The sequence below is a fragment of the Carcharodon carcharias genome, chromosome 31, assembly GCF_017639515.1.
Source record: "Carcharodon carcharias isolate sCarCar2 chromosome 31, sCarCar2.pri, whole genome shotgun sequence".
NCBI lineage: Eukaryota > Metazoa > Chordata > Chondrichthyes > Lamniformes > Lamnidae > Carcharodon > Carcharodon carcharias.
The window spans coordinates 635043-659726 of record NC_054497.1 but is presented as its reverse complement, the minus strand read 5'-3'; the positions used below and the strand labels follow the sequence as shown (position 1 = coordinate 659726).

At 47.6% G+C, this 24684-nt stretch overlaps 1 protein-coding gene across 3 annotated transcripts in view; it reads right to left on the bottom strand.

The window, feature by feature from the left end:
* Positions 1–24163, bottom strand: part of LOC121271773 (caspase recruitment domain-containing protein 11-like) — a 112409-nt gene extending 88246 nt beyond the window's left edge. For 2 of the 3 annotated variants that reach the window (XR_005941756.1, XM_041178032.1), the window contains exons 1-2: positions 23799–24163; positions 6482–6706 (exon numbers count right to left, since the gene is read on the bottom strand). Coding sequence is in view for 2 of the 3 variants with exons in the window: in XM_041178032.1 (XP_041033966.1) it covers positions 6482–6692 (211 nt within the window). In the remaining variant the exon portion in view is untranslated. Of the gene's footprint in view, positions 1–6481; positions 6707–23429; positions 23549–23798 lie in introns of those variants that run through there. The other variant, XM_041178033.1, reaches the window with a different exon arrangement.
* Between the last annotated feature and the right edge of the window lie 521 nt (positions 24164–24684).

The window sequence follows — 24684 nt, the reverse complement described above, 5'->3', positions numbered from 1 at the left end:
TGCTCCTGGTCGGCCAGTTTCCACCCAACACAAACTTTCTGCTCATCCAAAACTTTGCTGCCTGCGTCAAAACTTTCAATAAGTCCCGTTTGCCCTACACCCCTTGGTTCACTGACCTACATTGACTCCTGGCCTGACTAAGCCTCCATTTTAAAACCCTCTTCTGTGTTTTCAAACACTTCCATGGCATTATTCCCACCTCTCTCTGTGACCTCCTCCAGCCATTCAAGGTCTCTGCAGCTCTCCAACTCCGACCTCTTGATCCCCGATTTTAACCATTCCACCATTGGTGGCCATGCCTCCAGCTGCCTAAGCTTTGGAATCCTCTCCCTAAACCTCTGCCTACCCATCTTTCCTCCTCAAATCCTATCCTTTTGACCCAGCTTTTGGTCATCTGCCTTGATATCTACTTTGGTGGTTCAGGTATTCTTTTGATAACATCCTTGTTAAGCATCTTGGCTGTTGCTCTGTGTTAAGGGGGTGGGGGGGGTGGGGTGGGGGGGGGGGGGGGGGTGCGGTGGGGGGTGCTCTGTAAATGCAAGTTGTTGTTGTGCGCTTTGTAAATGCTCCATAAAATTTAGCTCACTTACAGGTACAGGCCAATCCATATTCCAACAAAGTTTGTACCTCTCTCTGTATGGTACCAGAGGAACAGAAGGAGACCATTCAGTCCCTAAGCCTGTTCTGCCATTTAATTAGGGTCATGGGCTGGATTTTACAGGGAGCTGTTGTTTCCAAGTAGACTGTTAAGAACTCAGGGGTGAACCTGCTCACCACAGTGACAGCTATTTCTTAACAAACTAACTCTAAGAGGGAGAACCGTTAATTGTTTCAAGGTGAGGCCTCCACACCAATCTTGGGAGGAAGTCCTGCCTTAGAGAGTTGTTGGCCAATCAGATGTCCGGCAACTCTGTAGTCCCAGCAGGGCCAGATGGGCGTGGTGACCACTGCTGGGACTGGAGGCACTCTCGACAAAGAGGAGTCCAGGCTCCAGGGTAAGTCCAGGGTATCACTGGGGCCAGGTGTGCTTGAGAGGCTGGGCTGGTGGGGTCAAGTGTAAAGGAGGAAGGAAGGGGGAGGCCTCCAATGTACCCAGGGGACCCACAAAAGAGGGCTTCCCTCCTTGCCTAACACCAACCTGCGCAGCCAAGCAACCCGCTTGGCAAGGGGTCTCAATCTACAGCGGGCAAAATAGCAGAGTTGGGGGGTTGTGGGGGGGTGGGTGGGTGGGGGGAGATGAAGCCCCAAGTGGCCAATGCTCAGCTTAAGCACATCAATAGGCCTAAAGATGGGCCTGACACCTCCACTAGCCACCCCGCCCTGTAAAATTTGAGTCAGCCCAGGGGCGCGCAGCTAGGTAGTGAGCAAGCTGATTGTATGAGCTTCCCCCACCACCCCCCCCCATCCACCTCAACACCCACCTTGAAACCCACCAGTGGGAGGGAATAAAATCCAGTTCATAAACTGATTTGTACCTGAAGCCCATTGACCTGCTTTGGTTCCACAGCCCTTAACATCCTTACTTAAAAAAAAGATCGAGCAATTCCTGTTGTGGAAAATTTACCACAGTGGGCTGGTAATGAGAGTTCCAGATTGTGTGAAGGAGTGCTTCCAAACCTCTCCCCTTGATTGGACCAGCTCAAATTTTAAGGTGTTGCCTCTCTTATCTGTCCTTCGGAGGGAGTCGTTTCTCCCTCAAATTAAATTATCAAATCTTTTAATCATCTTAAGCAACTCAATTAGACCATCCTTTAAACGCCTCCCCTTAAGAGAAGGGAAACCCAGGTCAGGATATTCCAGACCAGGTTAAATTATTCCTGCCCCGCCCATTGCCGGGATTGTCCAGTCCCACCGAGAGCCAATGGGCTTTTGGCTGGGCCTCCGAATCTCCCCTGGTGGATCTCACCACCACGGGACTGGAAATTCCCGGCCCTCATCTGCCCAACCTCATAATTTAACCCCTTTAGCTCAACATTATTCCAGTGAACTTGTGAAGAATTTGAGTTGCACAACGGCCATTTTGTCCAACTGACTTATGCATCTGAAAGACTGAGAGACATAGGAATGTACATCAAGAGGCTGGGCACCAAGGGAGAAGCAATTTCATATTTATGTAAAATCTAAGAATGTGTTTATCAAAAGAAATATTTGATAATATTCTCTGATACCCCGGTGGTTAAGATTACTGCCTGGTTGGTGGTGAACTGAGAATTCCCAGGTTAAATTATCCTGGGTCAGTTAATTTGGGCAGTTAATGTTGAGGGATCAATGGTAGACAATGCTGTGGGTCAGTGCCATTCACAGATAGGCAAGTTCTGTGGTCACTTGGGGTCAGTAATAGGGGAGTTCTGTGGTCAGTAGGGGTCAGCATCTTGGGAGTTCTGTGGTCAGTCGGGGGTCAGTGATAGGGGAGTTCAGTGGTCAGTAGGGATCAGTATTTTGGGAGGTCAGTGGTCAGTAGGGGGTCAGTGATGGGGAGTTCGGTGGTTAGTAGGGGTCAGTATTTTGGGAGTTCAGTGGTCAGTAGGGGGTCAGTGATAGGGGAGTTCGGTGGTCAGTAGGTGTCAGTATATAGGGTCCCCCTTGTCCTCACTTATCACCCACTCCGCATTCAAAGGATCATCCTCCGCCATTTCCGCCAACTCCAGCATGATGCCACCACCAAACACATCTTCCCTTCACCCCCCTTATCGGCATTCCGTAGGGATCGCTCCCTCCGGGACACCCTGGTCCACTCCTCCATCCACTCCTCCATCACCCCCTACTCCTCAACCCCCTCCTATGGCACCACCCCATGCCCACGCAAAAGATGCAACACCTGCCCCTTCACTTCCTCTCTCCTCACCGTCCAAGGACCCAAACACTCCTTTCAAGTGAAGCAGCATTTCACTTGCATTTCCCCCAACTTAGTCTACTGCATTCGTTGCTCCCAATGTGGTCTCCTCTACATTGGAGAGACCAAACGTAAACTGGGCGACCGCTTTGCAGAACACCTGCGGTCTGTCCGCAAGAATGACCCAAACCTCCCTGTCGCTTGCCATTTTAACACTCCACCCTGCTCTCTTGCCCACATGTCTGTCCTTGGCTTGCTGCATTGTTCCAGTGAAGCCCAACGCAAACTGGAGGAACAACACCTCATCTTCCGACTAGGCACTTTACAGCCTTCCGGACTGAATATTGAATTCAACAACTTTAGGTCGTAAGCTCCCTCCCCCATCCCCACCCCCTTTCCTTCCCCCTTCCCTTTTTTTTCCAATAAATTATAAAGATTTTCCTTTTCCCAACTATTTCCATTATATAAAAAAAAACCCCCACTAGAGCTATACCTTGAGTGCCCTACCATCCATTCTTAATTAGCACATTCGTTTAGATAATATCACCAACTTTAATTTTAACACCTATGTGTTCTATTGTACTATTGTCGTTGACATCTTTTGATGATCTGCTTCTATCACTGCTTGTTTGTCCCTACAACCAAACCGCCCCCCCCTCCACCTCTTTGTCTCTCTATCTCTCCGCCCCCCACACACACACACCTTAAACCAGCTTATATTTCAACTCTTTCTTGGACTCGAACGCAAGTTCTGTCGAAGGGTCACGAGGACTCGAAACGTCAACTCTTTTCTTCTCCGCCGATGCTGCCAGACCTGTTGAGTTTTTCCAGGTAATTCTGTTTTTGTTCAGTATTTTGGGAGTTCAGTGGTCAGTAGGGGGTCAGTGATGGGGAGTTCGGTGGTTAATAGGGGTCAGTATTTTGGGAGTTCAATGGTCAGTAGGGGGTCAGTGATAGGGGAGTTCGGTGGTCAGTAGGGGTCAGTATTTTGGGAGTTCAGTGGTCAGTCGGGGGTCAGTGATAGGGGAGTTCGGTGGTCAGTAGGGGTCAGTATTTTGAGAGTTCAGTGGTCAGTAAGGGGTCATTATTTTAAGAGTTCTGTGCTCACTTGGGTTCAATGATTTGTGAGTTCAGTGGCCAGTAGGGGTCAGTACTTTGGTAGGTCAGTGGTCAGTAGCAGGGTCAGTGATAGGGGAGTTCGGTGGTCAGTAGGGGTCAGTATTTTGAGAGTTCAGTAGTCAGTAGGGGGTCAGTGATGGGGGAGTTCGGTGGTCAGTAGGGGTCAGTATTTTGGGAGTTCAGTGGTCAGTTTGGGGTCAGTGATAGGGGAGTTCGGTGGTCAGCAGGGGTCAGTATTTTGAGAGTTCAATGGTCAGTAAGGGGTCATTATTTTAAGAGTTCTGTGTTCACCTGGGTTCAATGATTTGTGAGTTCAGTGGCCAGTAGGGGTCAGTACTTTGGGAGGTCAGTGGTCAGTAGCAGGGTCAGTGATAGGGGAGTTCGGTGGTCAGTAGGGGTCAGTATTTTGAGAGTTCAGTAGTCAGTAGGGGTCAGTGATGGGGAGTTCAGTGGTTAGTAGGGGTCAGTATTTTGGGAGGTCAGTAGTCAGTAGGGGGTCAGTGATGGGGAGTTCAGTGGTTAGTTGGGGTCAGTATTTTGGGAGTTCAGTGGTCAGTAGGGGGTCAGTGATAGGGGAGTTCAGTGGTCAGTGGGGGTCAGTATTTTGAGAGTTCAGTGGTCAGTAGGGGGTCATTATTTTAAGAGTTCTGTGGTCACTTGGGTTCAATGATTGGTGAGTTCAGTGGCCAGTAGGAGTCAGTACTTTGGGAGGTCAGTGGTCAGTAGCAGGGTCAGTGATGGGGAGTTCAGTGGTCAGTAGGAGTCAGTATTTTGGGAGTTCAGTGGCCACTCGGTCAGTATTGGGGGAGTTCTATGCTCAGTGCTATGCAGATTACTTAGGTCTCTTTGTCAAACTCTGTTGACCTATTTTTACATTTTACGTTTTCTAATGCTTTGGTTTAAAGATTAATTGTGGATTAAATCATTGTGTTGATAGGGTTTGCTTAACCCAATTGCCAACAGGATCTGAATTTAAGTGGCTTAATCTTTAAAGGATTGTTGTCCAATGTTTATCTATTGTTACCATGAGAGTCAGATTCCTGCACTCAGTTCCTGAAATCATGTGCCCACTCTGACTAAAATACAATATTCAACAATCATCAGTGGTGCAGAGAGAGAATTTTAAAAAGTGACTGATTTTAATCAGAGACACTGAAGAATTTACAAGGCTGATACCAGCATCGAGTGTTTGTAACTGTCAGGAAGGGCTGAACAGGCTGGGACTCTTTTCTCTAGAAAAAGAGAAGACTGAGCGGTGGCCCAATAGAGACTTTTAAAATTATGATGGCTTTTTGATATGGTAGCCGTAGAGAAATATTTCCAATTTTTGGGTAGCCCAACACTAGGGATCATAATGATAAAATAGTCACTAACATATCCAATCGGGGATTCGGGAGGAACTTCTTAGAGAGTGCTGGAATGTGGAACTCAGTACCGCGTGAAGCGGTTGAGATGAATAATGTATCTGCATTTAAGAACAGATGCAATGAGTAATGGAATCACGAGTAGACCACGTGCCCCATCGAGCCTGCTCCACCATTCAATATGATCGTGGCTGACCTTAGGCTTCAACTCCATTTTCCCGCCCACTCCCCATATCCCCCCTGGTTCCCCAAGAGACCAAAACTCTGCCTATCCCAGTCTCAAGTGTGTTCAATGATGGAGCGTCCACAACCCCCTGGGACAGAGAAGTCCAAAGGTTCAAAGATTCAAGGAGAAGCCAGGGAAACAGGCGAAGGAGAAAGGAACAGAAAGCTGTGCAGATAGGGTGACCTGAAGCAGGGCGTGGGGGAGGGGGGGGGGTGGTTTCGAGTGGAATGTAACCAACCAGCATGGGTGTGATGGGTTGAATGGCCTGTTTCTGTGCTGCATTGTTCTTTATCATTCAGTCATTTGCTGTATTGTTGGTTTTTAAAAGGGTATGGTATGTTTCTGTCTGTTTTATGGTAACAGCTCAACATTTTATACAATTCCTAGCTCATCCAGGGTTCTGTTCATATTGCAGGCATTGACTTGAAACACTGGAGGAGTCAGGTTCTGGGGACATTGTCCTCTTGCGTTCCAGCCCAGGAATATTCCAGTTCGTTCCCACTGGGTGCTGGGTGCTGGCTCCCATCAATCCCGTGTCTCTGATCCCATCCACCCATGAATTCGACAACAACCTGTGGACATCAGTTGGTATTTATCCAGGGCACCTGATGGATGTGTTATATTAGAAAGGGAGAGATACAGAAGCGACAGGATTTGAGAGGTGGGTAAAGGAAGGCGAAGGTGGGCAGGGGTAGCAATCCTATGGGAGAATTCAGAGATCGGAGGTATAATGATGGAAGGGTTGTTGGCTGACAGAGGAGGGAGAGTGGGAAACAAGCAGTGTTTGGTCCAGGGTGTGCTCCTACTTCAACAGTTGGAAAATGACCATCATAAAGAGGGATGCTGTGAAGGTTGCCCTCTGTTCATGGTGCAACCAAGGGGCATTGAAAGGGGCAAGAGGAGGCAACTTATGAGAGAAAGAGAGTTAAGATAGCTGACTTGCACGAGCCCTTCTGGAGATCAGCAGGTGCGAGCGCAGGACCTCATCCTCGTCCTCCTCATCGATGACTTTGCACTGCCGAAGATAGGCTGTCAGCTTGCTGGGGTTGATGGATCTTGTCAGGATGTGGCGCTTGCTTTCAATTTTCTCCCACAGCTGCTCCTGCCCTGCATACTCCTCCTCTGGAGCCTGACCATGGTCGCTCGCCATTGTCTTCCTTATAACTGGAAAAAGACAGTTTCACTTACAAACTTTACCTAACCACAGATACACTAGGAGAAACAACTTGCATTTATATTGCACCTTTGACATGGTAGAGCCTCCCAAGGAGGGCGAGCGTACAAATTTGATTCTATGACTAAGCAGCATGAGGAAGTATAAGGATGTGGTGACCAAGAGCTGAATCGCAGAGGCGGGGTTTAAGGAATGGTGCAAAGGGGAGAGTCAGCGAGGTGAAAGATTTAGGGAGAAAATGCTAGAGCTTTGATCCATACCACTGAAGGTAGGGTCACCAACGGTGGAGTAACGAAAATCAGGGTTGTGCAAGAGACCACAACTGGAGCGACATGAAGATCCCAATGGGTTGGGGGAGATTACAGAGAAAGGGTTTGCAGTAAGCCAAAAAAAAAAAGCCAGGTAGGTGGCAGGCTTGACCCAGTGTGTGCACTGAGTCAACTGGTTCTGCCTTGATTAGCGTTCGGAGTGTTACAATACATTGGAGAAGTCAAAAGTGGGTGAGAATTCTACTTTCTGATGGTTACCCAATGATCCAACGTCTTGTGTGGGTTTTTAACCAGGGCATTACTGACAGTGATTCTCCTTTGTGTTTGGTGGTACTCAGTTCACATGTTATCCCCTGACTGATACCCTGGGCAGAATTTTGCCATCAGCGAGCAGGGGGCGGGGCCTGCTCACCCGACAGGCAGAACATTCGTCAATCAGCTAATTATTCAATTCATCTCAGTGTGGCAAATGGCCTGAGGAATAATATCAATTGGGGCTTTTCAGAATTTGTTCTTGGGAGCTTGTGTTGCTGGGCAGTCTCTCTTGTCCATCCTTTGTGCCCTGGTCACACCAGTATGAACTCAATCCCATAACTTGCCTTGCAGGAATTTGAATTTACAACCTCAAAATTGAGAGTCCAGAATTACCACAACTGCTGAGCAATTCAGCTTCACCAAGTGCTGTTCAGTAATTCCAATGGAGCATGTGTGTGTCTCTGTGAATGATTCTGTGTATCTGTGCATGTGTGTGTGAGTGTGTGTGTGTGTGTCCATCAGTCTGTGCAACTGCGTCTATACCCAGAGGACTCTGGGTCTATATACGATGGAGTTTAGAAGGATGAGGGGGGATCTGATTGAAACTTACAGAATACTGAAAGGCCTGGATAGACTGGACGTGGGGAAGATGTTTCCATTAGTAGGAGAGACTAGGACCTGAGGGCACAGACTCAGAGTAAAGGGAAGACCTTTTAGAACAGAGATGAGGAGAAACTTCTTTAGCCAGAGAGTGGTGAATCTATGGAATTCATTGCCACAGAAGGCTGTGGAGGCCAGGTCATTGAGTGTATTTAAGACCGAGATAGATAGGTTCTTGATTGGTAAGGGGATCAAAGGTTACGGGGAGAAGGTGGGAGAATGGGGTTGAGAAACTTATCAGCCATGATTGAATGGTGGAGCAGACTCGATGGGCAAAATGGCCTAATTTCTGTTCCTATGTCTTATGGTCTTATGGTCTGTGTGTGCGTATGTGCATATGTATGTTTGCCTGTGTTTCTCTGTGCCTGTTTGTGTGTGCATGCACATATGTGTGTGTGTATCTGAATGCGCGTGTGTCTATGTTGGTATGTGTGTGTGTTTGTATGTATGTGTATGTGTGTATGTAATTATCTGTGTGTGTACCTCTGTGTGTGTGTGTGTGTGTGTGTGTGTATGTATGTATATCTATGTGTGGCTGTTTGTGTGTGTGCATGCATATGTGTGTGTTTCTGTGTGCATGTGCATATCTTTGCCTCTATGGGCTGAATTTTCTCCCCGTTGGGGGGTAAGTTGATGGGTGGGCAAGTAAGGGCGTGTTTCCGATCAGGGGCGCAGCGTCATTTTACATTGGCGGCCAATTAAGGCACACCCAGCGTGATGTCCGCACAGAAGCGCTATGCGCTCCCTATGTGCGCGGAAGAGCACACTCATCTCCCTGAGGCTAAGTGCTGCCTCAGAGAGATCGGCTGGACATGTGAAAAAGTCAAAAATAAAAAATTAAAATTTCCCTTACATGTCCCCTCATGTGACAATGTCCCCCTCCCCACTGCTCACCGACTCCTAAAATCCTGCCCGACATGTCTGTGTCCAGGTATGTGTGATTGAAATGTTAGAGGGATGAGGAGAAATCTTTTCATCCAGAGGGTTGTGAGGTGGGGGGGTTGGGGGGTGGGTGTCTGGAACTCACTGCCTAAAAGGCAGGAACCCTCAACTCATTTAAAAGATGTCTGGATATGAACCTCAAGTGCCGTAACCTGCAGGGCTAGGGACTAAATGCTGGCAAATGGGATTAGGCCGGGTGACTTGTTTCCCAGCTGGCAGAGACATGATGGGCCAAGTGGCCACTTCCTGTGCAGTAAAGTTTCCCTGATTCGATGGTTCTGTGTGTGTGTGCATATGTGTACGTATCTGTCATGAAGCTATTGCTTATTGTCCTGCTATGCGCTCCCTGTGCAAGCAGGGATGGGTACGAAAGAGGGCACAGATCTCTCTGGGGCAAAGTGCTGCCTCAGGGAGATCGGCTCAGCTTTGAAGCATTAAATAAAGATGAGAAAAACATTTCGCTGCAATGTCCCCTCATGTGACACTGTCAGATGAGCTGGGACATGTCCATAACTTTTATTTTAAAATGTTCCCAAATTTTTAAATCCCTCATGAAACCTCATCGCGCCCGTGGTTGAGGTTTCATGTATTTTCTGAAGCCCACCAGGGATCCCGGCCTTCTCACAACCTTAAGATAGGACAGACAGGTCCATTAATGATTTCAATTACTTTTTAAATAGCCTTAATAGGCCATTGACAGGTTGGCTGCGCGCCCACCGAGCTGAGAATGTAGATGATGCGGGGTGACATTGGAACGCCCACCCAACGTCACCTTGCGTCATTTTACACTTCGGCGAGTGGGCCTCACCCACTCACCAACTGATAGGTGTGGCCCTGTGTGTGGACGGTCGAAAGGTGAATGCGGATTCATATCCCATACCGCAGTTGGAGGATTGCATTGAGAAAGTGGGACAGTCGAAGCATATCACAAAGATTGGCTTACCTAAAGGGTATTGGCAGGGTAACGTTGCCAGAGAGATCAAAGGAGATATCAGCTCTCATGACACCAAGTGGATTATATCAGCTTAAAGTCATGCCATTTGATATGAAGAATGCACCTGTGACATTTCAAAGGCTGACAAATTAATCGAGGGTCTAAGCAATTGTGCTGTTTATATTGATGATCTAATAGTTTTCAGTCAGACATGGGAAGAGCATTTACAGCATCTGGGAGAATTATTTACTCGACTACAGGAAGCTAATTTGGTGATGAACTTGGCGAAAAGTGAATTTGCAAGAGCACAAGTTGCATATCTAGGCTACACTTGCAGGCTAAACCTCTATTTTATAAGAAAAATATTTTCCAATAACATTACATACATTAATAGTTTCATAACCATATCTGTGTACCTCTGCGTGTGGACCTGTGGGTTTGGATGTGCCTGTGTGCATGCTCGTAAATGACTGAGGTGATGCCAAGATGGCTTTTGCCTATTATGTCACATAATCAAACAAGCATCCGGTGCCCATTCTCAAACAGATACAGGTTGTCTTTGTAGACAATATCAAAACTAAACAAAAAATGTTGCCTCAGGCAAGATATTGAATAAAGCAGGAGTGGCGCAGAAAAATTTCCATCAACAATAATTTACGTTGACAGCACACTTTTAACATCAAACATGCCTCTTACACGTAGATCAAAAAGAAATGGAGAAAGGGGTTAAGAAAAAGTGGACGACGGGATCAACCGGTCAGTCAAATTGCTTGATTTTTGAAGATGGAGAAGTGGAGAGGTGAAGGTCCGGATGGATGGACTCCAAAGGCCAAGGTGGCTGGGGGCTTGGTCATCTATGATAGGAAAAAGGGAGGTGAAAGGTCAAAGGGCAAGGACCTAAAGGTGTGACAGATTGAGAGAATGTTTCAGAGATTGGGTTGGGTAAGATCATGGGAGAATTTAACGGTGAGGATTAAGGTTTTAAAGGGGTGGGAGCCAGTGTAGTTCAATGAGGATGGGGATGGTGCAAAGCCAGTCTAGTGGGGGACATTGGAAATGGAGCTTGCGGAGTGTGAAATTGAGAGGCCAGAAAAAGAGGGCATTAGAAAAATCAAGTTCTGAGGTGACAAGAGCATGGATATAGGTCTCCACCAAGAGAGCTGAGGAATGGGGGAATTGGGGGAGATGGTGTAGTGATTGTGTCACTGGGCTAGGGATCCAGTGACCCAGGTTAATGCAGCTGGTGGAATTTAAATTCAGTTGATAAAATCTGGAATTGAATGCTGGTCTCAGTGATGGTGACCATCAAACTATCATTGATTGTCGTAAAAACCCATCTGGTTCACTCATGTCCTTCAGGGAAGGAAATCTGCCATCCTTACCCAGTCTGGCCTACACGTGACTCCAGATCCACAGCCATGCTGCCCTCTGAAATGGCCTAGCAAGCCGCTTGAGGGTAACTAGGGATGGGCAGCAAATGCTGGGCTTGCCACCAATGCCCACATGCCATGAAAGAATAAAAAAAACGAGGGGGGTGCGAACTATTGCAAAGGTGGAAGTGGGCAGTCTTGGTGATGAACACAGGGATGTGGCAGAGGCAGGGCCAGAAAATCCGGCTGACCATTGAAAAGTCCATTGCCCTTGACAGAACTGGAAGATTCCACCAGCGGAGGGGGCCGGAAGATTCTGGCCACAGTTTTATAATCCCCGTTGAGACCAAGGCCGAGATATTTTTGCTCCCCAGCTGGTGTCACAGAACTGGGAAACCACCCAGCTCGCCACACCCACCTCGGGTAAAACTGCCCCAAATGGTGGGATCTTTGCTTTGGGGAGGCGGGTGTGGGGGTAGAGTCAGGCCCACCACCCCTCAGATGCAGAACGGAGCTAGCCACAGGGGCTGCCAGGTGAAGAGGCAGGCTGTTTAAAAGGCTTGCCTCGGTTCTCTGGGGCTTCATCCCAGTTGCTTTGTAAAATATCAGGCCCTCTAGGTCTCATCCCTCGCCCTCCCACCCACACGTGCCAACCCACCTACTCCTACTCACCTCCATGGCGCAGTACAGACCCTATGTCATCTTAATGCCAACCCATGCCCCAACCAATGTCCTTCTCTCTCACACCCTCAATGCCAACTCACTCAGTATGCACCATCCAGACTTCAGGAGTCATGCTGAGATAAAATAATGAGCTAAATATCTAAACCAGACTTCACTATATAAAAAAAACTCTCATTCAAGAAAGTCCATTCAATACCTTTAAATCTCCACCAGTACTTATTTCCTTTTAAAACAAACATTTGTATTCATAACACCACAAAGACAGCTAATCCTTTAATAACCTCTTTGAGCTGGCAAGCAAGCTGTGAATTAACAGCCCTCACCGTGATAATAAAAGGTTATGGAAGCAGTCAAGCATTAATACTGCTATATTGATATCACTTAGGGTGATGTCAACAAACAGCTATTGAAACTGAAAGCACAGACTTTTTTCAATTCACAGACACAGGAAGATTGTTGTTATTTTCAACTTCTAAAGGGCAGAATATTTAAATAACTTGACGCTTGACAATTTGACAGAGCTTATCTATCCTTTATGAGCATTTACATCGCTGCTAAAAATTCATAACACAGGCACAACGAGGCCCTCGCTCCAGCAAATATGGGGTCTGTTTGACCTCGCCAATAAGTTCAAATGGCCTTGCTAGGTTCAGACTCCCCACCTGTGTGTCACGTCTCACCCCATTTCCCTACTGGTGAAAAAGGGATTTGTTACAAGTGTGGGTGGGACTTTCGGAATCGTGTTCCCAGTGCCATTTTGATACCGTGTGGAGTCTCCACAGCTCTGTGAAAATCTAAGCCCAATAATCTAAAAGAACTGACTTGCCTAGTGACCCCAACAGATGAAGCTGATGGGCAAAGATTTCGCTTTTTATATCTTTTAATTTAACAATCAAAACAGAATCAACATAAATTAATAGGCAAATTGTATTCAATAGAAACTATAAGTTACATTGAAGTAGCTGATACAACAACAACGGATTTACTGGAAGCCCCCTTAGGACAAATGGCACCACGTTCAGCCACATTCCAAAACTATCCTCATCAGGTTGAGTTCATTTCCTTTTCTTCACACAGGATTTAGGCACCAAATTGCTTCTAATAGTACTTTACTCCATCCGAGTTCCAGAGATAAGGGCATCATCAAATAAAGGTAAATTTCCACAGAGTCTCCTCAAGTCGCTCCGGGCTTCAGTCTTTGCGACCGACCCAGATAACTTCTCCTGCCGGCCTTCTTTGACCACCTGTTGAAACCTGACCTCTGAGAGCCGAATGTGTTTTATGGCCAATCAGTTTTCATTTCCTTAGCAAGCTGAAGGCATAGTCTGATTCCCCAGAAGCCAGGAATACAAATTCACAACCCCTTCTCCCAGAAAACCGGAGTTACAAATTCTCATTTGGTTAAGGACTGTCCCAAAAAATACAGGCATTAAAAAAAAAGTGCGGACAACAGCTCACATAGGCTTCCTTCCTCTTTGCAAACAGGTTTCATCACAATAGAATCTGGAAGAGACCATTCAGCTCCTCAAGCCTATTCCATCATCAATCAGAGTTTTTTTTTATTCATTCACAGGATATGGCCTTCACTGGCTGGGCCAGCATTTATTGCCCATCCGTAACTGCCCTTGAGAAGGTGCTGGTGAGCTGCCTTCTTGAACCACTGCAGTCCATGTGGTGTAGGTACACCCACAGTGCTGTTAGGGAGGGAGTTCCAGGATTTTGACCCAGCAACAGTGAGGGAACGGCGATTTATTCCCAAGTCAGGATGCTGAGTGGTGGTACAAACTTGCAGGTGGTGGTATTCCCTTCTATCTGCTGCCCTTGTCCTTTTAGATGGTAGTGGTCAAAGGTTTGGAAGGTGCTGTTGAAGGAACCTTGGTAAATTCCTGCAATGCTTCTTGTAGATGGTACACACAGCTGCTATTCTGCATCAGTGCTGGAGGGAGTGAATCTTTATGGATGGGGTGCCAATCAAGCGGGCTGCTTTGTCCTGGATGATGTCAAGCTTCTTGAGTGTTGTGGGAACTGCACTCATCCAGGCAAGTGGAGAGTATTCCATCACACTCCTGACTTGTGTCTTGTAGATGGTGGACAGGCTTTGGGGAGTCAGGAGGTGAGTTACTGGTCGCAGGATTCCCAGCCTCTGACCTGCTCTTGTAGCCACTATATGTATATCACTAGCCCAGTCCAGTTTCTGGGTAACCCCCAGGATGTGGGGGGATTCAATGATGGTATAGTTGCTCAATACCTTAATTCCATCTTCCCACTTTGGTTTTGTAACGCCTAATAAATGTACTTAACAAAAATCTATCAACTCAGTTTTTAAATTTTCAATTGGCTCCCTCTGTGGAAGAGAAATCCAAAGACTAACAACCGTCTGCGAGAAGAAATTCCTCATCTCCAGCTTAAATGGAGATCCCTTATTTTTAAATTCTTCCCCCTAGTTCTAGACTTCCCCACTTGGAGAAACCTCTTCTCAGTATCTACCCCGTCAAGCCCTCTCAGAATCTTATATGTTTCAGTAAGATCACACCTCATTCTTCCAAACTCCAATGGGCATAGACCCAAACCTAGATCTGGGTATAGACCCCAACCTTTCCTCATGAGACAACCCTTTCATCCCAGGAATCGGCTGAGTGAACTTTCTCTGAACTGCTTCCAATGCAAGTATTTCGCTCCTTAAGTAAGGAGGCCAAAAATATACACAGCACTCCAGGTGTAGTCTCACTGTTTATAATCCAATATATTCAACACTTTACTGGGACTTTGGGAGACTCAGAGTCTTTGTGAACTCAGAAACTGCTGCCATTGCCTCCAAGTGTAAATATCTTGCACCTCTTCCCTCAGTTAAACAATCTAAACCTTCCTTTGTTCTCTAACAATAAAACCACCCAGACCTACTGTCAGACAGACTTCAGAACAGGTCACACCAGCCCCTTCATTTACACCAAAATTAAAGCTACAGTTCTTACAGTCTTATAATCCATATAATTGCAATAGGATTGCATCTGTTTCCACATAACATCTACATCTTTTAGAGCAGATTCAGTAAAGAATCCCCTTCAATACCATTGGTTTGCAATTGTTCATAGAGCAGTGGAGGTGAATAGCATAGTCATTTTCAAGGGGAAAGCTATATAAACACATGGGGGAGAATTTTCTGCTTGTCAGGGGGTGGGATGGAGTTGGACAGGAGTGGCACGGGCAGGCGCACAGCCGATAGCCACCAACGATTGGCTGGGTGCCGCTATTTTACATGAGCGGGCCAATTAAGGCCCACCCAGTGTGACATGCACCCGGAAGTGCTGAGCGTTCCCTGTGCGGGCGAGGGGAGTAGGCTGAGTCGGGGCCTGTGCTCTTTAGTGCATGCCTGTGAAAGAGTGCAGAAATCTCCCTGAGGCACAGAGCTGCCTCAGGGAGATTAGTTTGACTGCAAAAAATTTTAATAAAGAAGAAAAAAATTAAGACATCTCCCCTCATGTGGTGTCACATGAGCTGGGACTTATCAATGAATTTGGTTGAAAAATGTTATTAAACTTTAAAAACCTTCATTAAACCTCATCCCGCCCGTGGTTGAGGTTCCATGATAAATGCGAAGGCTGCCTGGGCTCTTCACCTGCCACCCACCACCACCACCCCCCCCTCCCCCCACACCCCGCCAACCTTAACAGCATCTCATCTTCTCTCTAGGCACTTGACAGCCTTCCGGACTGAATATTGAGTTCAACAATTTCAGATCATGAACTCTCTCCTCCATCCCCACCCCCTGATCCTCCTTTTTCCCACTTTTTCAAATAATTTATAATTTTTTTACAAATATATTTTCCTTTTCCTTCCTATTTTTAAATTTATTTTGATCTATTGTTTTATCTCCACCTTTTATCCCATTTCGATCCCTTCCCCCCACCCCACCCCCACTAGGGCCATCTGCCACTAGCTTGTCCTGCTTGCTACCCTTAATGTCCCCATTAGCACATCCTTTAGATAATATCACCACCGTCAACACCCCTTTGTCCTTTTGTCTATGACATCTTTGGCAATCTCTTCTTTGCCTCCACCTATCACTGGCCCTCTATCCAGCTCCACCTGTCCCACCCCCCTCTACCAGCTTATATTTCATCTCATTTCTATATGTCTTAGTTCTGATGAAGAGTCATATGGACTTAACGTCAAATTTATCCCTCTCTGCAGATGCTGTCAGACCTGCTGAGTTTTTCCAGGTATTTTTGTTTTTGTTCTAGATTTCCAGCATCTGCAGTATTTTGCTTTTATCTCAGTATTTCAATGGATATCTAAATGGCCTTAATGGGCCTTTGACAATTTAGCAGGTGCACAGATGAATCTGGTGCCCACCTGCCAAACTGAGGATCTGAATGACGTGCGGGTGACATCGGGGCGCACACTCGATGCCACCGCCCGTCACTATACGCGTCGGCGAGCGGGGCCCACTCCCGCTTGCCGACCTGAAGATCCTGGCCATGAGGGAGAAAGATATAGAAAGATATGTTGATGGGATTCGATGAAGAAGGATAGTTGGAGTTCACATGGACATAAACAACAGCACAGCCCAGTTGGGCTGAATGGCCTGCATCTGTGCTATAGGCCAGATTTTCCTGCAAGCTTGAGGCTCCTGACATCAGGCTCAAATGGGGGTGAGAAGTCACCCGCACTGTATGGGAAACAGTAACTCACTTGTGATTTTACCCAAATTGGCCAATTGCCCAAATTAGTCAGAGGGTGGGCTTTCCATCCAATTTAGGATAGTGGGTGGGCTTCCAAAGTTGGAGGGCCAATAGGAGACCTTCCATCTTGAAATCAGCAGCAGGGTGCAGGTAAGTGAGAGAGCAAGAGGATGCCTTTAAATTAAAGAAATACAGTCAGCAGGCTGGACACCATTTTGTGGGGTTGGCAGGAGGCAGGGGAGCCCACACGGCAGCCTGCAGCTGTTGCTGAACTCAGGCAGGCAGGGAAGGCCTCTAAAGTTGCCTAGAAGGCTACCCCTCCCCACCTCCTACCTCCACCTGACCCCTAGTCTTTCACCTATGGGTAGCTAAACAGTCCCCCATCACCTGCAGGGACCTAAAGGTTGACTGGAAAATCCCAGTCGGCCTCCTTTAATAGGCCTGGAAAATCCCAGTCGGCCTCCTTCAATAGGCCTCAATAAGCCTCTAATTACTTTAATTGAACCCCCCCCCCCTCCCCCTCTGCACCGCCCCCAATCCTGCCTCTGGGAAAATAGCCTAGGGGAAGGATGGAGTCAGGGAAGCAGCACACAGGCCAGTCGCATGACACCCTGCATCTGCTCATCTCCACCCCCAGCGGGGGCTAAAAATGCAGCACTGTAATTCTATGTAATCATCCCAATGATTCATGAAGTACTCCAAATACATGTAGGCATTTTTATCAAATACTTATTGAACAACTTCCTCATCAACAGGTGAGCCTGCAGGTTGAATCTAGTCACAGCAGATATGATGATCTACTCCAGATGTTCTATTACACAATGCTCAGGTATTTGAGCTCATTTCCAGTCCAATTCAAAGGACTGTATTCAGCAGAACTGCCTTGATAGAGAGATGATTCCTCTTGTGGGCGAGGTCAGAACAAGGGGAGAAAAAAAAAAACACTGAATAACTCCAATCAAAAATTCAGGAGAAACTTCTTTATCCAGAAAGTGTTTAGAATGTGGAACTTGTTGCTACAAGGAATAGTTGAGGCTAATGGCATAAACACCTTTAACAGGAGGCTAGCTAAATGCAAAATACTGCTGATGCTGGAAATCTGAAATGGAAGCGGAAAATGCTAGAAAAACTCAACAGTTCTGGCAGCATATCTGTGGAGACAGAAACAGAGTTAACTTTGTGAGTCTGTATTACTCTTCCTCAGAGCTAGTTAGTGGGATACAGTTATAAAAGGATACATTGAGAAGGTTTGGAACATAGGAGTAGGCCATGTGGCTCTTCAAGCTTGCTCCACCATTCAGTAAGATCATGACTGATCTGGTTATGGTCTCAGCTCAACTTTCCTGTCTGACCCCCATAACCCTTGACCCTGTTCTTTATTCATTCATGGGTTGTGGGCATCACTGCCTAGGCCAGCCTTTATTGCCCATTCCCATTTAAGAGTCAACCACATTGCTGTGGACCTGGAATCACACGTAGGCCAGACCCGATAAGGACAGCAGATTTCCTTCCCACATTATGGAATCAGCAATGATTTCAAGGTCATCATCAAACTTTTAATTCCAGGTTTTTACTGAATTCAAATTTCACCATCTGCTGTGGTGGGATTCGAACCTAGGTTCCCAGAGCATTACCCTGAGTCTCTGGAACACAAGCCCAGTGACAATACCACTATTGTCTCATGAGCTTGAGGAAGGGGCAGTAGATGCAGCAACCCTCACAAGAGAGGAGGAAGCAAATCAATGAGGCGGGCGGTGGGTGGGGGTGGGGGGGGGGGTGCAAAAGTGAGCCAGCCCTGCATCAGAGCCATGTAAAATTCAAAGATTCTCAGGGCTTTTCTTTTCAGTTGTTCACAGGATGTGGGCTTCACTGGCTGGGCCAGCATTTGTTGCCCATCCCTAATTGCCCTTGAGAAGGTGGTGGTGAGCTGCCTTTTTGAGCCGCTGTAGGTACACCCACAGTGCTGTAAGGGAGACAGTTCCAGGATTTTGACGCAGCGACAGTGAAGGAATGGTGATATATTTCCAAGTCAGGATGGTGAGTGACTTGGAGGGGAACTTCCAGGTGGTGGTGTTCCCATGTGTCTGCTACCCTTGTCCTTCTAGGTGGTAGAGGTTGTGGGTTTGGAAGGTGCTGTTGAAGGAACCTCAGTGAGTTGTTGCAGTGCATCTGGTAGATGGTACACACACTGCTGCCCCTGTGCATCACAGACTGGGCTGGGCAGGTGGGGAGAAAAGTGGCAAATGGAGTTCAATCCTGAGAAGTGTGAGATAATGCATTTTGGGAGGAGAAACAAGACAAGAGAAAACACATTAAATGGTAGGTTACTGAGAAGTGTAGAGTAACAGAAGGACCTTGGAGGTAGGGTTGCCAACCCTCAGGATAGGCCTGGAGTCTCCAGGAATTGAAGATCAATCTCTAGGACACTGCTGTGTGCAACCCTGGAGACAAACCATCGGGACATTGTGTTTTTGTCATTTGCTTTGAACATTTCTCTTTGCCAGATGTAAAACTATTGGAAATGGGTGAAAAAAAAAGGCTGTTTGGCTTTTGACAGTCAAGCATCATCCAATTGGGTGATGAGTCTTTTTGCTTTCCGATTGACGTAGGAAGGTGGTGAAGTCACAAGGATGGATGTGTTGGCGACTAATGGCTGGAGAGTGGGGGCAAGTCATGTGGGGAAACCTCCAGGAACACATTTAATCACAGTTGGCGACCTTACTTGGAGGGTGTGTCCAAACATCCCTGAAGACAGCAGGACAGGTAGATAAGGTGGTCAAGAAGGCTTATGAGATACTTTCCTTTATTGGCCACGACATCGAATGTAAGAGCTGGGGTCTTGTGCTCGGACCAAGGCCTGGGAAAGGGGGAATGTGCAAGGTGCAAAACACTGGGGCCTGTGCCTTCAGAGGGGCCAGGGCTCAACTCACAGCCTTTGCCTCTCCTGGCAGCACCACCCCTCCCCATCTCAAGGTGCTGCCACACGCACTGTGTGTGTACGCGGGGTTACAAAGCCACAACAAGTTTTACCTCCTGCAGGCCCTCTCACACAAAACAACCACCACCAAAGCACTTCTTCTCTTTACCACTTTCTCTTCACACCCTAGAGCAGCATTTTTTAAAAAAGATTTAATTGCTCCGCTTTTTGGTTACTGTTTCCCCTTCACTCTCTGCCAGATTGTTGTGAGGTGATGAGAAGTGCTGCAGAGTAGCCCAGCTTGCTCCTGGGGGGGGTATTCTTAGGCCCACTCCGCTGCTGGTGTTAGTGAACAGTGTGCCCACCTCCCAGAGCTGCCCTCGGCCTTGTTACGTCCACTGTCCCTGGGTCAGGCCCATCCGACACATCCCGCCATGTTCTGCTCCGTGCTAAACACCCGGGCAGCAGACCTTCTGCCTTACCCCTGCCTGCCTGTCGAGCTGGTGACCGGCATGGGGATGGAGCCGGGCAGGAGTCGACCATCATCGGCGTGCCCCCTTCCTGCCCTGCGAGACCCACTATCATCCCTGGGGAGCGTCCGCCACACAATGGTAGTGCAAGAGGCCAATGCCCTCCTGGCCTTCCCCCCTACCCCCCAAGCCCAGAACACCAGAAAGCTGCTGCTGCAACTGGAATTTCTCTCCTCTGCCATCCAGATCCCAGCGGTCAGCATGATGAGAAAGGAATATCCCATGCAGTCGAAGGCCAGGAATCCAAGGCTTTGAATGCAATGCTGGAAATCCGATAACTTTCAGAAAAGAGGGAGCTGGACAAATGCCTGAACAGGATCAAGTGTTGCAGGAAAGAGCAAGGGAGAGTGGGGCTTATTGGATAGAATCAGCCAACACAGTAACAATGGGCCAAATGGCCTCCTTCTGTGCTTATCAGCCTATGATCTATGATTCCTCCAAGTCTGGAGCTCCCAGCACACGTGCCACTCCAGGACAGTTCCAGCTCTCAAGGTCCAATTGTCCTGTAGCCAGAGGCTGTGTGAGTTCGGCCATTTGTTTTGACCTGATAATGTAGGTCCACCCTCAGCTACGCTCTCACCCTCCCACCCAGATAGCAGCCCACTCAAGGACCACAGCACCCAAAGCACATCGTAAAGGTGCTCGATGGAAGACAGCACTGGAAGAAGGCAACACAGTGTAACAGGCACTGACAGTTCATGAGAGTGCGGTAAAACCAATTCCTGACAATGATACAAGACACTCATTGTAAGGAAGTGGTATGGATAATCTGAATAATTATGAGTAAAAGTTCAGAGATACAGAGGCATTCTTTGTCAAGCCATGACCCAAGTATTTCTGGTTATATTTCCCAGAGGTAATACAGTTGTTCAGTTGCATTACTTGGATTTGAAGTTGATGCTGTATTTATGTTACCTGTTGGACTCTTTAATCTTACTTTTGTGTGCAAGTGTGTTTTGTATGAGTTTTGAATAAAAACAACCTTACAGTTACAACCTTACAAGGTGCCTTTCACAATTTCATAAAAGTGCTTTTTAGTGACTGAAGTATCTTTGTAGTCGATGTTGTCATGCGGGGAGTCCTGACAAGATTCACAAACAGAAAGGACCAGATCCTGGGGGGTGAAATTGGACTTTTGGGGTCAAAGAGCTCCCTTCAAGTTCCGAAATGGAGCTCACAGCACACGCACCCTCACCCAATCCTGGTACAAAATGTGCTGGGTACACCTCGGATTTAATTCTCACCTCGGCGGGCGGGTGCACGCCCAGCACACACGAGCGTGAAACAGCGCACGATGATGTCAGGCAGCCCACCCGCCACTTTTTCAATAAATAGTCAAGAGCGGATTGAGCTTGGATAACACGCTGCTCAGGGCAGAGTGAGCAGGCAGGTGGCAGTGGGCAAACAGCCTTTTGTAGAGTCATAAAGACAGGAAGGAAAGGGCGTGGACAGCATTGGAGGGATGCCCTTTGCCCATCAGGGGGCAATCTCCCCCTCCCCCCACCCCACCCACACACACACACACACACGCACACACTCTTTGTTCCTTCTCACCTGGCCTCCAAAACATACCCCCCACCAAACCACCCCCCAAGGCTGCCTGATCCCTCCCCGTCTAAGACCCCCCACTTACCTGTGTCCGGGCACCATAGCTACCTCCTTCGTGGGCCTGCTGGAAAGCCCAGCAGTGCCTGTTACTCAGTCCTGGCGCTGCTGGGGCTGTTAGAGTTGCCGGCCAATCAAGATTGTTCCAGCAGCTCTTGACGGCAGGTTTCCCGCCTTCCACCCTCCACTAAGGGGCAGAAGTCCCATTTAGCCCAAAGGCGGCACACTACGGCTGGGGGGCGGGCTCCTTTATGGTGCGTCAGCTACCGGCTTACTCTTGTAACAGGGGGAACAAACAATATTTGCAACCCCCCCACCACTACCCCCCCCCACCCCCCCAACCACCACCCCTTCACAAATTCAGGTGGTAAAACTCAGACACAGCACCTCAGATGCTGAAGATAGATCTTGACCAACAAACACAGAGAGGAAAGGTGTAATCTGGGGTAGCATGCCTGCGCCCGAGGCATTTTCATGCCTGCAGATGTTGATTCATCCTGCTCACCTTTGGCTAGAACCTGAACTGGACCAGCCATATAAATACTGTGGCTACAAGAGCAGGTCAGAAGCTGAAAATTCTGCAGCAAGTAACTCACCTCCAGACTACCCAAAGCCTGTCCACCACCTACAGGGCACAAGTCAGGAGTGTGATGGAATAATCTCCACTTGCCTGGGTGAGTGCAGCTCCCACAACACTCAAGAAGCTCAACAGCATCCAGGACAAAGCAGCCCACTTGATTGGCACCACATCCACAAACATTCAATCCCTCCACAAGAGCAAAATACTGCAGTGCCTGGAATCCTGAAAGCCGGGCAGATAAGGCTGGGCATGCTCAGCACACCTGGCAGGGCTGGAGGCCATGGAAAGAAACAAGAGTCAACAAGAGTTTCAGGTGAGTGACCTTTAAAGTCATTAATCTCAAACATTAACTGTTTCTCTCTCCACAGAGGCTGCCAGACCTGCTGAGTGTTTGCAGCATTTTCTGTTTTTGTTGCTGAACTAAACACTTACATGTGAGCTCTGCACACTCACATAGGTGATGTACTGTGCATTCACACAAGCTCTGCCCATTTGATCATACTATGTAGTGAGGTGTTTGTACCAATGTAGATTTTCCTCTCCAAGTTACACACTATCCTGATTTGGAACAATATCACCATGTCAAAATCCTGGAAATCCCTCCCTAACAGCGCTGTGGGTGCACCTACACCACATGGACTGCAGCGGCTCAAGAAGGCAGCTCACCACCACCTTCTCAAGGGCAATTAGGGATGGGCAATAAATGCTGGCCCAGCCAGTGACATCGACATCCAGCGAATGAATGAAACTAAACCTGCACTGTTTCTGTTATGCACCTGTTTAAACTATTTTGTCGCATTTAGACAGAACCGAATGGTTTGCTTGGCCATTTCAGAATCAACCACGTTGCTGTGGACCTGGAGTCACATATAGGCCAGGCTAGGTCAGGACAGCAGATTCAATTCCCTGAAGGATGTTGGTGAGGTAGGTGAAAGTTACACCAACCTGATAACTTGATGATGACAGGTTTTTAATCAGTCAGAGAATCGAGGGTTACGGGGTAAAAGCAGGAGTGTGGAGTTGAGGATTATCAGGTCAGCCATGATCTCATTGAATGGCGGAGCAGAATCAGTGGGCTGAATGGCCTCCCTCTGCTGCTATGTCTCATGGTCTTACTGATATGGGCTTTGTCTTAAACTTAAAATCCCCCAGTAGTTGTGGTGGGATTTTTCTGTATGACTGGCCTGGTAACAGAACCAGCTTGCCACCATAGCCGACCAATGGGAGTTGTGCCTTGATAAAAAAATAACTATACGCCTTCACACAACCTGTACAATATACTTACAAACAACATGTACTGCCTTATAAATGAATGGTAACAGGAGCTGTACACGTTCACTTCATTACAGTACTTGGGATGGATAATTCCTGACGAGACAAACACCACATTTCCTTTCATCCTCCTGTGTATTCACGCAGCTTCCCCACCCTTCTGAAATCCTGTGCTGAGTAACACACTGTGAATTGTTCCATTGCTTTGCAAGCTTTCATTAGGCAGGTAGTGGCACATTCCTACAGACCACACACACACACACTCCCCTGGATGTCTTATGGAAAATCTGCCCCCACAACTCCCCTCACCAGGGAATCCCAAGCAGAAGCCTCGGTATGAAACAGTGTTGAAAAACGTTTTTTCTTGGCCTCTCTAACTTACCATTTGTGCGTCCGGAGAACTCGAGAAACAGCTTCTGCCTTTAAACCAGGGAAACGTGGAGCGAGAGGCCAGGGAAGTTTTTAATCCACTGCTCAGATGAAGGCAAGGGAAAACAGCAAGGGTTAAGTGCGGGTGGACTGGAGCTGCGACCCTGCCTTTACCCTTTCTGTTGAGTTGTGGAGGCTGCACCGATGAACTGGGTGTGAATGGTTGAAGAGCTCCTCATTCAGTCTGCAGCTAACCTTTGTACTTCAGAATGTTCAGCTGGTTAAGATATTTAGAGGTGTGTCGCTGCCTTCATTGTCAAGTGAAGACCTCCCACTTCCGAAAGGGACCGTTCCCAGTTTAAAATAGAGACTCAGGGTAATGAACAGGATACAGCATCAAGATTAGAGACTCCGGAATAGGATCAGGAATATAGGTTCAGGATTATAGACTCGGGATAAACTCATGACGACAGATTATGCATTGATTTAGTGCCTGAGGCTCCCTAATGAACCCAGGATTATAGGCTTGGCATTGAGTCAAAACTAAGGAGACAGAACATAGATTCTGAATCATGTCATACAGCACAAAAGGAGCCCACTCTGCCCATCTTGTCTGTCCCGGCTCTTTGGAATTAGTCCCTCTCAATCCAGTCTTTCTTCATGAATCCCACAAGCAGAATGTTGGCTGCAATACCCTTCGACAGCCTTGAAAACCACTGGCAGGGTTTAGTCAGTCCTCTGTTCTAACTCCAGTGTCACTCCCATGGAAAACCACTGAGGTCTGTCCATGACAGATCACTGCGGATCTGAGTATTTTCTAGCTATCTTGTAAACTGGGCTAAAACGGTTAAATTCTGAGGTCAGGCTTGGGGCCGGGGCTAAATGGCCTCTTCCTAGTG